This window comes from Leptonychotes weddellii, chromosome 4, assembly GCF_054177405.1.
Source record: "Leptonychotes weddellii isolate Sample4059 chromosome 4, ASM5417740v2, whole genome shotgun sequence".
NCBI classification, from domain to species: domain Eukaryota; kingdom Metazoa; phylum Chordata; class Mammalia; order Carnivora; family Phocidae; genus Leptonychotes; species Leptonychotes weddellii.
Genome location: NC_138372.1, coordinates 112,131,828 through 112,145,278, shown reverse-complemented (window position 1 = coordinate 112,145,278; position 13,451 = coordinate 112,131,828). Strand labels below are relative to the sequence as shown.

At 34.9% G+C, this 13,451-nt stretch overlaps 1 protein-coding gene and 1 long non-coding RNA gene across 2 annotated transcripts in view; one reads left to right on the top strand and one right to left on the bottom strand.

The window, feature by feature from the left end:
* The window catches only part of MCMDC2 (minichromosome maintenance domain containing 2), a 31,857-nt gene extending 18,705 nt beyond the window's left edge, over positions 1-13,152 (bottom strand). Inside the window, exons 1-8 of the mRNA XM_031029351.2 lie at positions 13,004-13,152; positions 12,779-12,909; positions 12,649-12,708; positions 10,392-10,587; positions 9,364-9,486; positions 9,140-9,244; positions 6,160-6,285; positions 4,088-4,325 (exon numbers count right to left, since the gene is read on the bottom strand). Coding sequence (XP_030885211.1) covers positions 4,088-4,325; positions 6,160-6,285; positions 9,140-9,244; positions 9,364-9,486; positions 10,392-10,587; positions 12,649-12,708; positions 12,779-12,909; positions 13,004-13,097 — 1,073 coding nt within the window. The 5' untranslated portion in view covers positions 13,098-13,152. The remainder of the gene's footprint in view (positions 1-4,087; positions 4,326-6,159; positions 6,286-9,139; positions 9,245-9,363; positions 9,487-10,391; positions 10,588-12,648; positions 12,709-12,778; positions 12,910-13,003) is intronic.
* LOC145720912 (uncharacterized) lies at positions 9,232-10,054 on the top strand. Its single transcript, XR_014144216.1, has 2 exons — positions 9,232-9,502; positions 10,022-10,054. It is a non-coding gene; the product is annotated as an uncharacterized LOC145720912 (long non-coding RNA).
* Positions 13,153-13,451: the final 299 nt, after the last annotated feature.

Genomic DNA, 13,451 nt, shown 5'->3' with positions numbered 1-13,451 from the left:
TCACCTGGGGAGATTTTTTAAATTCCAATGTCAAGCCCCACCCCAAACCATTCTTGGGTGAGCCAAAATCATAAATTTTTTTAAAAACTCTCCCAAGTAGGGCACCTGGGTGGCTCAGTCAGTTAAGCATCCGACTCTTGACCTTGGCTCAGGTCTTGATCTCAGGGTCATGGGTTCAAGCCCCATGATGGGCTCCAGGCATGGAACCTACTTAAAAAGGAAAAAAAAATTCTCCCAGGTAATTCTAATATGCAGGACGGCTGAGAACCTATTATATAGAACAATGGGTCTCAAACTTGTCTGTTTACACATTGGAATCCAATGAGAAACTTTTAAAAATAGTGATACAAGGGGGCGCCTGGGGGGCTCGGTCAGTTTAACGTCTGCCTTTGGCTCAGGTTGATCCCAGGGTCCTGGGATTGAGCCCCACATCAGGCTCCCTGCTCAGCAGGCAGCCTGCTTCTCCCTCTTCCTCTGTCACTCCCCCTGCTTGTGCTCTCTCTCTCTCTGTCAAATAAGTAAATAAAATCTTTAAAAAAAAAGATTTTATTTACTTATTTGACAGAAAGACACAGCGAGAAAGGGAACACAAGCAAGGGGAGTGGGAGAGGGAGAAGCAGGCTTCCCGTGGAGCAGGGAGCCCTATGTGGGGCTCGATCCCAGGACCCCGGGATCATGACCTGAGCCGAAGGCAGACACTTAATGACTGAGCCACCCAAGTGCCCCAAATAAGTAAATAAAATCTTTCAAAAAAATAGTGAAGGTCACATAATGTAAGATCAAAATACAAAAATCAATTATATTTCTACATATTCACAGCAAACATTTGAAAAATGAAATTAATAAAATACTACTATTTTTAATAATATCAATATTTTCAAATATTTAGAAATCACTCTAGCAAAACATGCATGACCTTTACAAAACATTGCTGAGAGAAATTAAGGAAGACTTAAATAAATGGAGATACACACCATATTCATGGATCAAAAGACTCAATATTGTTAAGACATAAATTCTCACTAAAATTGATTTATAAGTTAAATGCAGTTCCAACAAAAATCTTTAATGGCCTTTTCTGGGGGGTGGGTGAGAGACTGGTATTAACATATGGATTCTAAACCTTATAAGAAAATGCAGGATTCTAAATTTTATAAGAAAATGCAAAGGACCTAAAACAGTGAAAAAGAATCTTGAAAATGAAGAATAAAGTTGCACCACTTGATTCAAAACAACATAGAGCTACAATAATCAAAAATGTATGGTATTGCATAATTATGGACAAATAGGTCAAAATAACAGAAAGAGTTCAAACAGATTTTTGCCCAGTTCAATTTTATACCTAGTTTATACCCAGTTCAACTGATTTTCAACAATGGTGTCAAAACAATTCAATGATGAAAGGAAAATCTTTTCAACAAATGGTATGGAAAAACTGTATAAATGCATAGGAAAAAACATTAACCTTGACTCCTACCTCACACCATATACAAAAATTAACTTATGATGGATAACAGACCTAATATAAAAGCTAGAACTATAATGCTTCTAGGAGAAAATATAAAAGAATATCTTCATGACCTTAATGTAGGCAAAGATTTCTTAAACAGAACCCAGAACCCAGAAAACACTAAACTTAAAGAAACCCAATAAATTGAATTTCATCAAAATGAAAAAGTCTGCTCATCAGACATTTTTAAGAAAAAAAATAATAGCTTTAGACTGAAACAAAAATTTCTTGGTACATATATGTGACAAAGGATGTATATCTAGAACAGCCCCTCTTTTTTTTTTTTAAAGATTTTATTTGAGAGAGAGAGAGAGAAACAGCATGAGAGGGGATAGGGTCAGAGGGAGAAGCAGGCTCCCCACTGAGCCGGGAGCCCGATGCGGGACTCGATCCCAGGACTCCGGGATCATGACCTGAGCCGAAGGCAGTCGCTTAACCAACTGAGCCACCCAGGTGCCCCTAGAACAGCCCCTCTTAAAAGTGGGCAAAGGACTTGAACAGACACTTCATAAAGGAAGATACATGAGCAGCCAATAAGCACATATAAAAGAGCTCAGATCAGTAGTCATCAGGGAAATGAAAATTACAACCATAATATGATACCATTTCACATGCACCTGAATGGCTAAATTGAGAAAGACTGACAACACCAGGTGTTGGTGATGATAGAAACAACTGGAACCTTACATTGTTGGTAGGAATGTAAAATGGTATAACCACTCTGGAAAACTGTTTGGCAGTTTCTTATAAAGTTAAGTATATATCTACCTAATGACATAGCAATTCTACTCCTAGGTATTTATCCAAGCTAATGGAAACACACATCCACAAAAAGACCTGTATAGGAATGTTTACAGCAGCTTCATTTATAATAGTCAAAACATGCAAAACCCAATGTCCATCACTAGGAGAATGGATAAACAAATTTTGGTACATTCATATAATGGAATACTACTCATCAATAAAGACAATGAACTACTGACATACACAACTGGATCAATCTCAAAAATGTGTAGAATAAAAGAGACTAGGCCCAAAAGAATATGCATTGTATGCACTGTATGATTCTATTTTTATGAAGTTCAAGAACAGGAAAATTGACCTATGGTGACAGAAATCACCTATGGAGATAGGAACTAAGTGAAGGAATTTTCTGAGGTGATGGAAATGTTCTATATTTTATTGTGGTGGTGGCTATCACAATGTAAGCACGTGTCAAAACTTATTGGAGTATATACTTAAGATTTGATTATTTCACTATATATAATTTTTAACTAAAAAACAAAACAACCCCCCCAAATCTCTCATACCACCCCAAATACCACAGGAAAAGCCAGAGGTTAATGACAAACAGGAAAAGAGGCAAAGGCCTTCATTTACAAGAGATATCACAAATCATTTAGAAATAAACAATTTAATAGAAAAGTGGACAGGAGTCAAGGAGGTTCATAAAAAAATAATAAAAGTGTTTAACAAACTCTAAATGATACTAAAACTTACGCCTAGTTAAAAAAATGCAAATTAAAATAAAATACCATTTTCCACCCAACAGATGGCTGACTTTAAAAGTTTGATAATACCCAGTGTTGGTGAGGCTGTGAGGAAACAAATACTCCCATGCTCATCAGTAGAAGATTAAATTGGTGCAATCTGTTGCAGTTAGTACCACATTTACATTGCAATTTAATTTTAATTTAATTTTAGCAAAACATCATCTGTCCAATTAAGTTAAATTTGCATTTTTAAAATTTTAAATTCATTCTATAAATTTGCTTTTGCTTTACAAATTCATCCAAGGTATTAATATAAGAAGTTTATCCCTGGGGGCGCCTGGGTGGCTCAGTCGTTGGGCATCTGCCTTCGGCTCAGGTCATGATCCCAGAATTCTGGGATGGAGCCCCACATCGGGCTCCCTGCGCAGCGGGAAGCCTGCTTTTCCCTCTCCCACTCCCCCTGCTTCTGTTCCCTCTCTTGCTGTGTCTCTCTCTGTCAAATAAATAAAATCTTAAAAAAAAAAAAAAGTTTATCCCTGGCTTTTGAACATTTAAGTAATTTTAGAAATAGTACTTGCTAGTGGGGAGCCCCAAAATGCTGAGTGGAAGTTTATTCCAAAGTTAGGGTGATAGTCCCCAAACAGTAATTTTGGCACTTTTCACAGACTTATTTGGATACAGTGCATCAGTATTATTGAATGGAATCTTGGAGAAAAATAAGACAATGGCTTGTTGGCTGTTGGGGGGAAGATTATTTTAAAATGAAAGCAAAGTACAAAAGCAGAAAATGAACTAGGGAATGAGGGAAAAAGAAGTCTGTGAAGGATACATTTATTTGTAAAGGTCTGAGTGGGGAAATTGGTTGAAATTCTGAGTGGTTAGATTCTCAAAATATTGAAAGCAAATATCCAATTTATCAATTCCTGTTTTTAAAGTTTTGAACTTCATTAATAAAAGTTTATTTAAATATTTATACTGCCCAGATGAATTCTAAATATTTGTCTTGTAATAATGCTCATGGAAAGGATTTATGCAAACCTGTGACCAATTTATAATTTGAAAACATTCATATCACATATTTTACCTGTCTACAAGTAGAGTATCACTTGTTATAATTAAAATATCCAGGCAATTTTTCAGTTCCTTGTTACGGTCAGTTGTCTGTACTAGACTCATCAGCAAACAGAGCTTGAGCAAATTGTAAGTCCCAGGAGGAACAATTTGTGATGCAAAGATATTGGCAAGTATTGCCGTAAATTTCCAGCATGAGCTGGAAGTCAAAGAGAGAAGATACTTGAAATTGTCGCTAATTCCTGAGGGAACTGAAAGTAAATATTAACACATATATTAAAAAGGGTTTTAAAACAAGAAAACGACATTATAGATCTCTACTTCCATTTACCTAAAATATTATCAAATTGTAGTTCTTCTAGTAATGCCACATTCAAATTCTTATAATATTATTATTAAATTATTATATATATTACATTATGATTAGAGGTCACTCTGGTCTCTCAATTTTATCCCAGGGAATGTAATAAAAGGAAGCAGTCACCACATGTGTCCACATAGACTGGCTGTGGGGGGCAAGCAAATTCCTCATTCTTTTCCTTTTAAGACCTGTATGAACAAAGCCAGATCAGGGGGCTCCTGTATTGCAGTGTTTGCTTCTATATCTATGTTTAAAATAATACCACCTTTAATGAGGGCTAAACAGGAGAATGGGAAATATTTGAATGATGCTGTTAAAAGGGAAGATTACTCTCTACTACTTTGAAAGCACTGGACTCTACTCTACTGTAACAATCTAGATCTTCTCCACTCCCTTACTCTATCCAGCTCCTCAAAGGAATGAGTGATTTAATCCAACTGATCACTGGGAGGAATAGCTGTGCATGCATAAACCATTCCGTTTCTCCTTCCTTTTGGGCTGCCATCAGAGAGCAATGATTTCTTCTATTCATCCATGCCCATGGACCAAGGGAGACCTACTTTAGTGTAACTCCTGCCACATTTGGGTGGTTAAATCTGCCTAATTCTATAGCGTAGCATGAGAAAGCACACTTTTTCACCTACATATAAGTCATGTTCTGCTACCAAATCAATAAATCTGGAAACACTTCACAGCAGAAAATATTTAAAATAACATTAAAATATCTATTGTCCTTTAGTGCTTTCTTTCTTCAATATTTTTACTCTTTTAAGAAGCTTTTCTCTTCAAGACAAGCAGAGGTATCTAGAATCTACTTGCATTTAAATTCAACTTGGGCCTCTATTTTTGCAGATGGTTATCTAGTGATTCAAAAAAAAATCTAACATTGTTCAAGGTTTAACTAATCTTTCCTACTTTAATTATTTGTGTGCCAAGTTAAGAGTAGGTCTGCTCTCTTGGGGCGCCTGGGTGGCTCAGTCGGCTAAGCGGCTACCTTCGGCTCAGGTCATGATCCCGGGGTCCTGGAATCGAGCCCCGCATCGGGCTCCCTGCTTGGCGGGAAGCCTGCTTCTCCCTCTCCCTCTGCCTGCCACTCTGCCTACTTGTGCTGTCTCTCTCTCTGTCAAATAAATAAATAAAATCTTTAAAAAAAAAAAAAAAGAGTAGGTCTGCTCTCTACTTTTACTTAATGCTTATTTATGTTTGAGCTGTTAAAGGAAATTATCAGTAACAAAAGTGTATTTTGGTCCCCATCACCTCTCTCTTTTGTCTTATTTCTTGATTGGTTCAGAACTCAGATGAGGAAAAGGATGCTATTGTATTGGGTTCTTTTTCTCAGACCACAATTACTTAACATTGCTTTAGTTAGAAAATAAAAGATTGGGTAGAAAAACCTTTTGATGAATCTTTAACTCTTGGCATCTGGACACAATTTTCTCATTGCTAATTATGAAAAAATCAAAATAAAGTTCAGGCAAAAAAAGAAGTCCTTCCTGTGGGCAAGGTTCTACATTATCACATTTTATTTCTTCCATAGCATTATCGTCTTGTTGATTAGTTTACAGGTTTACTGACCGTCTACCATATAATTTTGACTATAACTATATACCTAGTGCTTAGAAGAGTGCCCAGCAATACTTATTTCCTGAGCAAATACTTATTTCCTGAAAACATGGACTTAAATTTAAATATTTGTTAATATATGATCCTAACAATTTCCTTACCTTTTGGATTGCAAGAAATGATACTGTTTGCCTCTATACAGACAGCAGTTTGTGAAGTTTTTACACAGCTTGGAATTCCAATAATTTTATACTCATTTCCTATATTCATTTTACTCACTGATTCATCTAAGATTATTAAACACAAAAGAAAATATGTATTCACTAAATGAAACTTGTACATGATCATATGGTTCAAAAATCTAGAACAAGTAACAAGTTAGTAACTGAGTTAGTTGTAAAGCATTTACTTTTGTTTAGTATAATATCTATATAGAGTAACACCAATAATGTAAATTGAGGCAATTTTATTGCTAATAAATTTTGATATTTATAGGCAACGATGAATTAATTTCAAGAAGCATGAGACACAGCAACAAGATAGTCTCCTCTAATACAATTAAAGGAAAAACAGGGTCATTCTATTTAAGATGAAACATCTTTGCATTAAATCATAAAAAATGTTAATAAAAATGACCTTATAAATAATAATTTGAGAAGAAAATAATTTTAAAAGGTATTATTCACTACCTACAATATAGGCAAGGTATTTTTACATACATTATCTAATTGAAAACTGTTAGATATTGTTATTCCTGCTTTGTACATGAAGAAACTGAGAAGTTAAGTAAATTGTACGAGGCTAAATAGTACATAGCAGAACTGAAGTTCACATCTAGATCTGGGTATCTCTTGCATTATGCTAGGTTTCCCTTCTCACATCTACAGATTGGACAAAGCTTTTGCACAAATTCAAAACTGGTTGATTTATTGATTGTTTTAAGTAGGTTCCACGCCCAGCATGGAGCCCAGCACGGGGCTTGAGCTCATGACCCCAAGATCAAGACTTGAGCTGAAATCAAGAGTCAGATGCTTAACCAACTAAAGCACCCAGGCACCCCTCAAAATTTATTTTAAAAATATACACTAAAAATCTTGATCCTCCATTACACAGAAGTTGGTTGGTTGTAAAGCTATGAAAGAAAGGCTTAAAAGGAGGAACAGGATTAGCATCTCTCCATGAAGAAGATCAAAAGGTGATCTTCTCCATCATTTTTTTTTCTTTTCTCTCTCATTTCTTTTTTTTTTTTTTAAGATTTTATTTATTTATTTGTCAGAGAGAGAGAGAGCACACAAGCAGGGGGAACAGTAGACAGAAGGAGAAGCAGGCTCCCCACTGAGCAAGGAGCCTTATGCAGAATTCAATCCCAGACCCTGGGATCATGACCTAAGCCAAAGGCAGACACTTAACTGACTGAGCCACCCAGGCGTCCCTCCTTTCTTTTTTAATTTTAATTTTAATTTTAATTTTATCTATCTATCTATCTATCTATCTATCTATCTATCTATCTCCACAGAGCATATTGGTGTACCCTGTAGACTGGAAGGGAAGAATCAGGCTCGAGAACTGAGAAAATAAAAACTACAAACCAACCAACCAATCAAAGAAACAATAACAACAAAAAACAACTAACTGAAGGATACAGAATGAATTATGAGGGGATAATTAGAGCAAATTGTTTTTCTACTGTTCCATGGAATCATAGTTTGGTAGATATATCTTGAGGTCAAGGAAAGGTCAAGAAAAAGGTAAGGAGGCTGGGAAGTCTGGTTATCTCTTCTAATGTCAATCCCAAAAGGCCTGTTTTTATTAATTTAATCTTTAAAAATTCATTTAGGTTCTATGGAAGAGTTTATTTGAAGAAAGGATTTTCTACTAAAATATAAGTTGGATAGCCACTTATATTTCTATGTTGTATGGTTTTTATGTAGCATATAATAGAATTAAGTAGACTTTGAGGCTGGAATGCCTGAATTTGAGTTATGGCTGTGCCACATACTAGCTATGTAACTATGGACAAGTTACTTTCTGTGCCTCCGTTTCCAAATTGTAAAATTGACATAATAATAGAACTTACTTGATGGGGTTGCGACTAAATGAGTTAATATATGTAAGAGTGCCTGGCACACAGTAACTGCTATTTAAAAATGACCTATTATCATCTGTGCTTATATGCTTGCCTCATCCTTGTCAGGCCACAGCGGGAAGAGTTCTTACTTGAATTTCTACTTCCCTAACTCTTGAGTTTCCGATACATGTTTGACATTCAAGTTCTCTCTTTCCAAACAGTTTAACTTCTCCAATTTCAGCCCAAGAAAAGAGGCTGAGCCTCACCCTCATTTTCACAGTCCTGGCTTTTCAACGAAGACTCACCATTCCCTGGGTGATTAATACCAATAATGATTTCCTCCATGGCAGATTCTGTCTACTCACAGGTCTTTATTCATGCAGTTCTCAAGAGTTAATCATACGTCACAACTCATTCATTTTTTTAAACAAATATTTATTGAGGTTTTACTATGTTTAAAATTTACTTTATGAGGTTTTACTATTTATGAGGTTTTACTATGAGGTTTTACTATGCAGTAAAAAAAACAAGTCCTTACCTTCATGAAGTTTACATTATAAAGTAATCCCAGGGGCTCCTGAGTGGCTCAGTTGGTTAAGCCACCAACTCTAGGTGTCCGCTCAGGTCATGATCTCCCGGTCAGGGAGACTGAGCCCCATATCAGTCTCCTCGCTCAGTGGGGAGTCTGCTTCCCCTCTGCCCTTCCCCCTGCTCACAAATTCTCTCTCTCAAATAAATAAATAAATCTTCAAAAAATAAATTAAATAACCCCAATGTTTACATAAGACACAACATAAAATGATAGGAGATCATTACCATAAATAATTGTGTCCCTGAAACCTAGCTCGGTGCTTGGGACATAGCAGGTGCTAATATCTTTTTAAGTGAATGATGTATGACTCAATGAATAACTGATACCTTAGCTAAACATGACTCTTTAAAACACTCAAAAGAAGACCTATGATTCTTAAGCTATAGAAGTACCATTTATAATACATAGCTATAAACAAGTCAATTACATATTTTATATATTTTACAGCAATTTGTTTTTAGTTCACACAAAACTTACTTACCTCTTAGAAAAATTGTAAGAGATTGAAACCTACATGGCTGGTTGTTAGAATATCCTCGAAAAGCATGAAGTGCCTTTGCTGTGATTATTTCAACTATCTGTTTATCTTAAGGCCAATAGCAAAAAAGAATTAGTTATTTGAATATACATTCAATTTACTTTCCACATTAAGATATCAAATACTATTTTAAAATTTGTAATTACAAAATATAAATGCATCTTTACCACCAAGTACTCTAAATTTTCTGTCTTCTTGAAGTGAAGATGAACATAGATTACACAAAAAGTCATTTCTTACTGTTGCAGATTCTGTAGCACCAGGCACATGCACTCTTATATACTGAAATCCTGAAAGAAAACAAAGGTAAGCTAAATTTGCTTTTGGATTTAGCTATCCATTTTCATTCCTTTAAAATTATTCTAATTCAAAGTATAATTAATTCAATTGTACATGTGGGTTCAGAGCAGTTCAATTAACATTTATTGCATGAAAAAGAAGAAGATAGCAGGAGGGGAAGAATGAAGGGGGAAAAATTGGAGGGGGAGCCGAACCATGAGAGACTATGGACTCTGAAAAACAAACTGAGGGTTCTAGAAGGGACGGGAGTGGGGGGATGGGTTAGCCTGGTGATGGGTATTGAGGAGGGCACATTCTGCATGGAGCACTGGGTGTTATGCACAAACAATGAATCATGGAACACTACATCTAAAACTAATGATGTAATGTATGGGGATTAACATAACATAATAAAAAAAACACATTTATTGCATGGCTATTTCTTGCCAGGCACTATGCTAAGGCACTGGTGATATGGTTACTTAAACACAGTTTCAAAAGGCAGCAATAAGAAACAGATAATTTTAGTATGTGGTGTTCATTTAGAGTGTTCAGAGAGAAGAGAGGAATGACATCCAAGCCAATGAGAAGTGGGGATGAATGGAAAAGATGTCCTGAGAAGGACTGAAGTTAAGCCAAAGGTTTGAGAGAGGACATTACAGGGAGAGGAAACAGCATGAACAGTCATGAAACAATGTATGAGAACAAGTGCTTCAGCAATCCAAGAGCACCTGTTAACACTGTGGGAGAGAGAAGGGAAAGAAAAGAATGCACCTCAGGATTATGCGAAGTAAACTTGTAAACAAGTTTTATTCCATTCTTTCTACTCTATGAGTGTTTTATAACTAATGGTAAACATGATTTAGGATTAAACAATAAATTGCTTGATGTTTTGATTTTACATTTTTATATCTACCTTTTGAAAGAGGGCATGCTTCATCTGAACAAAGAAATCTTGCACCTTGTGTATACTTGGTTACAGTCGTCATTGCAATCACAATTCCTTGCATCATATAAAATCTTTGAGATGCATAATCAAGTGGAAACTCACAAAGATCAAGACTATAACTTCGCAGAGGAGGTAAATGTGTTAACTTCAGCACTATATTAATCTAATAAGAAGGTAAAAATGGTATTAATAAAAGCTGTAGATCCAACTGGACTTGCATTACACTATAGTAAGTATATTTGTGGAGTAAATCAAGTAAATAACTTGTTAGTGTTATTAGGAATCAAATTTAAGCATAAGAAAAAAGATTTAAATATAAAATTAAAGATGCAAACCCCTTAAATCTTACATTTTAATTGAAAATATTATTATGAACTCATAATTTTTCTTTAAAACCACAATTTCTTGACTATATCCACTGAAAAGACCTACAAAACAATGAGAATCCAATAGCAATGACCCCTTCCAGTGCCCAGATTATGATCTCTTAAATATAATTTCTCACCAAAAGGAACCAAGGCTGCTTAAGGGAAATGGCTGCATGTAGGTCTGAGACAGAAAATATACCAGATGGACCTGGTGCACCTCTTTGTGCCAGAAACCAAGGGAGCTACAAAAAACTAAAACATGGGATGTGTCAAAAGGACATAAATGCAAACTTTAAGGGACTGGACTCCCAATGGACCAAAGGTTCAATAATATACATCAAAAAGAATGACAAAGATTCATTGAAATATATCGGATATATCTTTAAATTCATGAGTTCCTCATAATAAAAAAAAAAGGAAAGAGGCGCCTGGGTGGCTCAGTCGTTAAGTGTCTGCCTTCGGCTCAGGTCATGATGCCAGGGTCCTGGGATCGAGCCCCGCATCGGGCTCCCTGCTTGGCCAGGAGTCTGCTTCTCCCTTTCCCACTCCCCCTGCTTGTGTTCCCTCTCTAGCTGTCTCTCTCTCTCTCTCTGTCAAATAAATAAAATAAAATCTTTAAAAAAGGAAAAACAAAACCAAAAAAATTATTGGTCATCATTTAGGCTCCTAGATTTCAACTCATTATTCTCTGAAGATTTATAAATGGAAAAAAATCAACCATTCATTCTGCCTTTTAGGTACAAATTATATTTCAGGGTAACCAAACAGTTGATGAGAGAAAACTTCTGTTATAGAATAATTTCAGATACTAAATTCAGAAAAGTTGCTGAAATTAGAAAAATCACAATTTTACAACTTCTAATGAAATAATGGATTCTAGGTAATGGTCATCAGTGGCTGCAAAGACTATTAGGTGAAAGTTGATGGGAGAGCGTATATTGAAGAGATCAGACTGACATTACCAGAACCCACTGATCAATTGTGGGATTACTAAAAGTAGAAAACAGATAGTGTATTTCCCCTAATGTAGTGCAATATGAAATACATGACAATAAGTATGATGTATTCTTGTCAAAATGAGTTGAATCTGAATTTAAGCAAGTTTTTAGAGCCAATTTCTATTTCCCAGAAATATGGTGTATGGAAGAATAAGTTAAATACCGTAAGAACATAATCAGACAAATCCAGATTATGAAACATTAACAGGACAATTAACTAGTTTCTTCAAAAACTCAGTGGTGTAAAAAGGAAGAGGGAGGTAACTGCTCTAGATTAAAAGAAGTTTAATGAGATACAATAACCAATTATAATGTATAGGCCTTGTTTTGATCCTGATTTGAACAAATCAATTGTGAGACACTCTTGAGAGCCCAAATGGGTACATTTAAATATGGACTGGATATTAGATACAAAAAAATTGTTATTTTGTAAGGGGTCATAATGGCATTGTGGTTATATAAGAAAAATGTCCACAACTTTTAGAGGTTGATACTAAAGGATGGAGTGGTGACATTAGGATGTCTGGGATTTGCCTTAAAATATTTTGGTAAAAAATGGATGATGCAGGTATGGCAAAATATTGTAAACTATTAAATCTGAATGACAGATATATAGAGGTTCACCATATTATTCTCTTTATTTTGCGGTATGTTTGGAATGTTCTATTATAAAAATATTCAATGTTATAAGTGATAATACAGGAAGTAAAGATGTGTATTTAAGATATTTTATTGAACTCTGAAAAAATGTAGTATCTTTTTTAATAAACAAAAATATGAATATAAAAGTATTTATTTACAAGTAATCTTCAAAGTTTTTTACCTCAGTTTTCTTTGTTAAATTTAACTAAAACTTACTTGAGTTTCAGTCTGTAATTGTCCAATTAATGAGAGAGTCTTAACAGCAGTAAAACAGACCTGTGGTTTCAAACAAACAAAGTTACCAAAAATTCCACATGACACAAAATTCTTTCTTTCTTTAACTTACTGATTGAAAAACTTGAGCAGCTTTTAAAGGCTCGTGTAAAATGTGATTTCCAAGTTCAGCATCCAATTCAACAATATCAGAGGGATTTATTAAAATATTGAATCGATAGACAGCATAACTTTGTTTTGAATCTGTAAAAATACACAAATATAAAAATGAGGATAGTTACATGCAGGAATTTATTTTAAAGTTTCTAAGATACAATGTCACCTTTGCTGAACATACCATTGTAGTATTTGCAATCATCTATAAACTTTTGGAGGCCTCCACTTCTGTCAAGATAGATAAGAGCTGCCTCTTTCATTTTTAGACTTGACATTTTCTCCTAATTAATGATTCTTCTCTATTACTAAATGATTAAATGACAGTTGCTGGTAAAGACTACAGATGGTGAAACACACAGAAAAGATGAGAATACCTAGAAATAAAATAATTTAGAATTTACACTTCATGATTTCTAATAAAACCTTACAAATTGTTCAACTTAAAATTGAGAGTGAAATGAAATGAGGTTAAAATTTCCAACTTAGAAAAATTCCTACCCAAAAGGAAACAAAACTTTGTGTTTTTTTTGCCAAATAACATTTTTTATCAACAGTAGGTCATCAGATTCTCCACAAGATTGCAAATTTAAGAACAGGAGCCTCAACTATCTCTTTACAGAGTAGGTGTT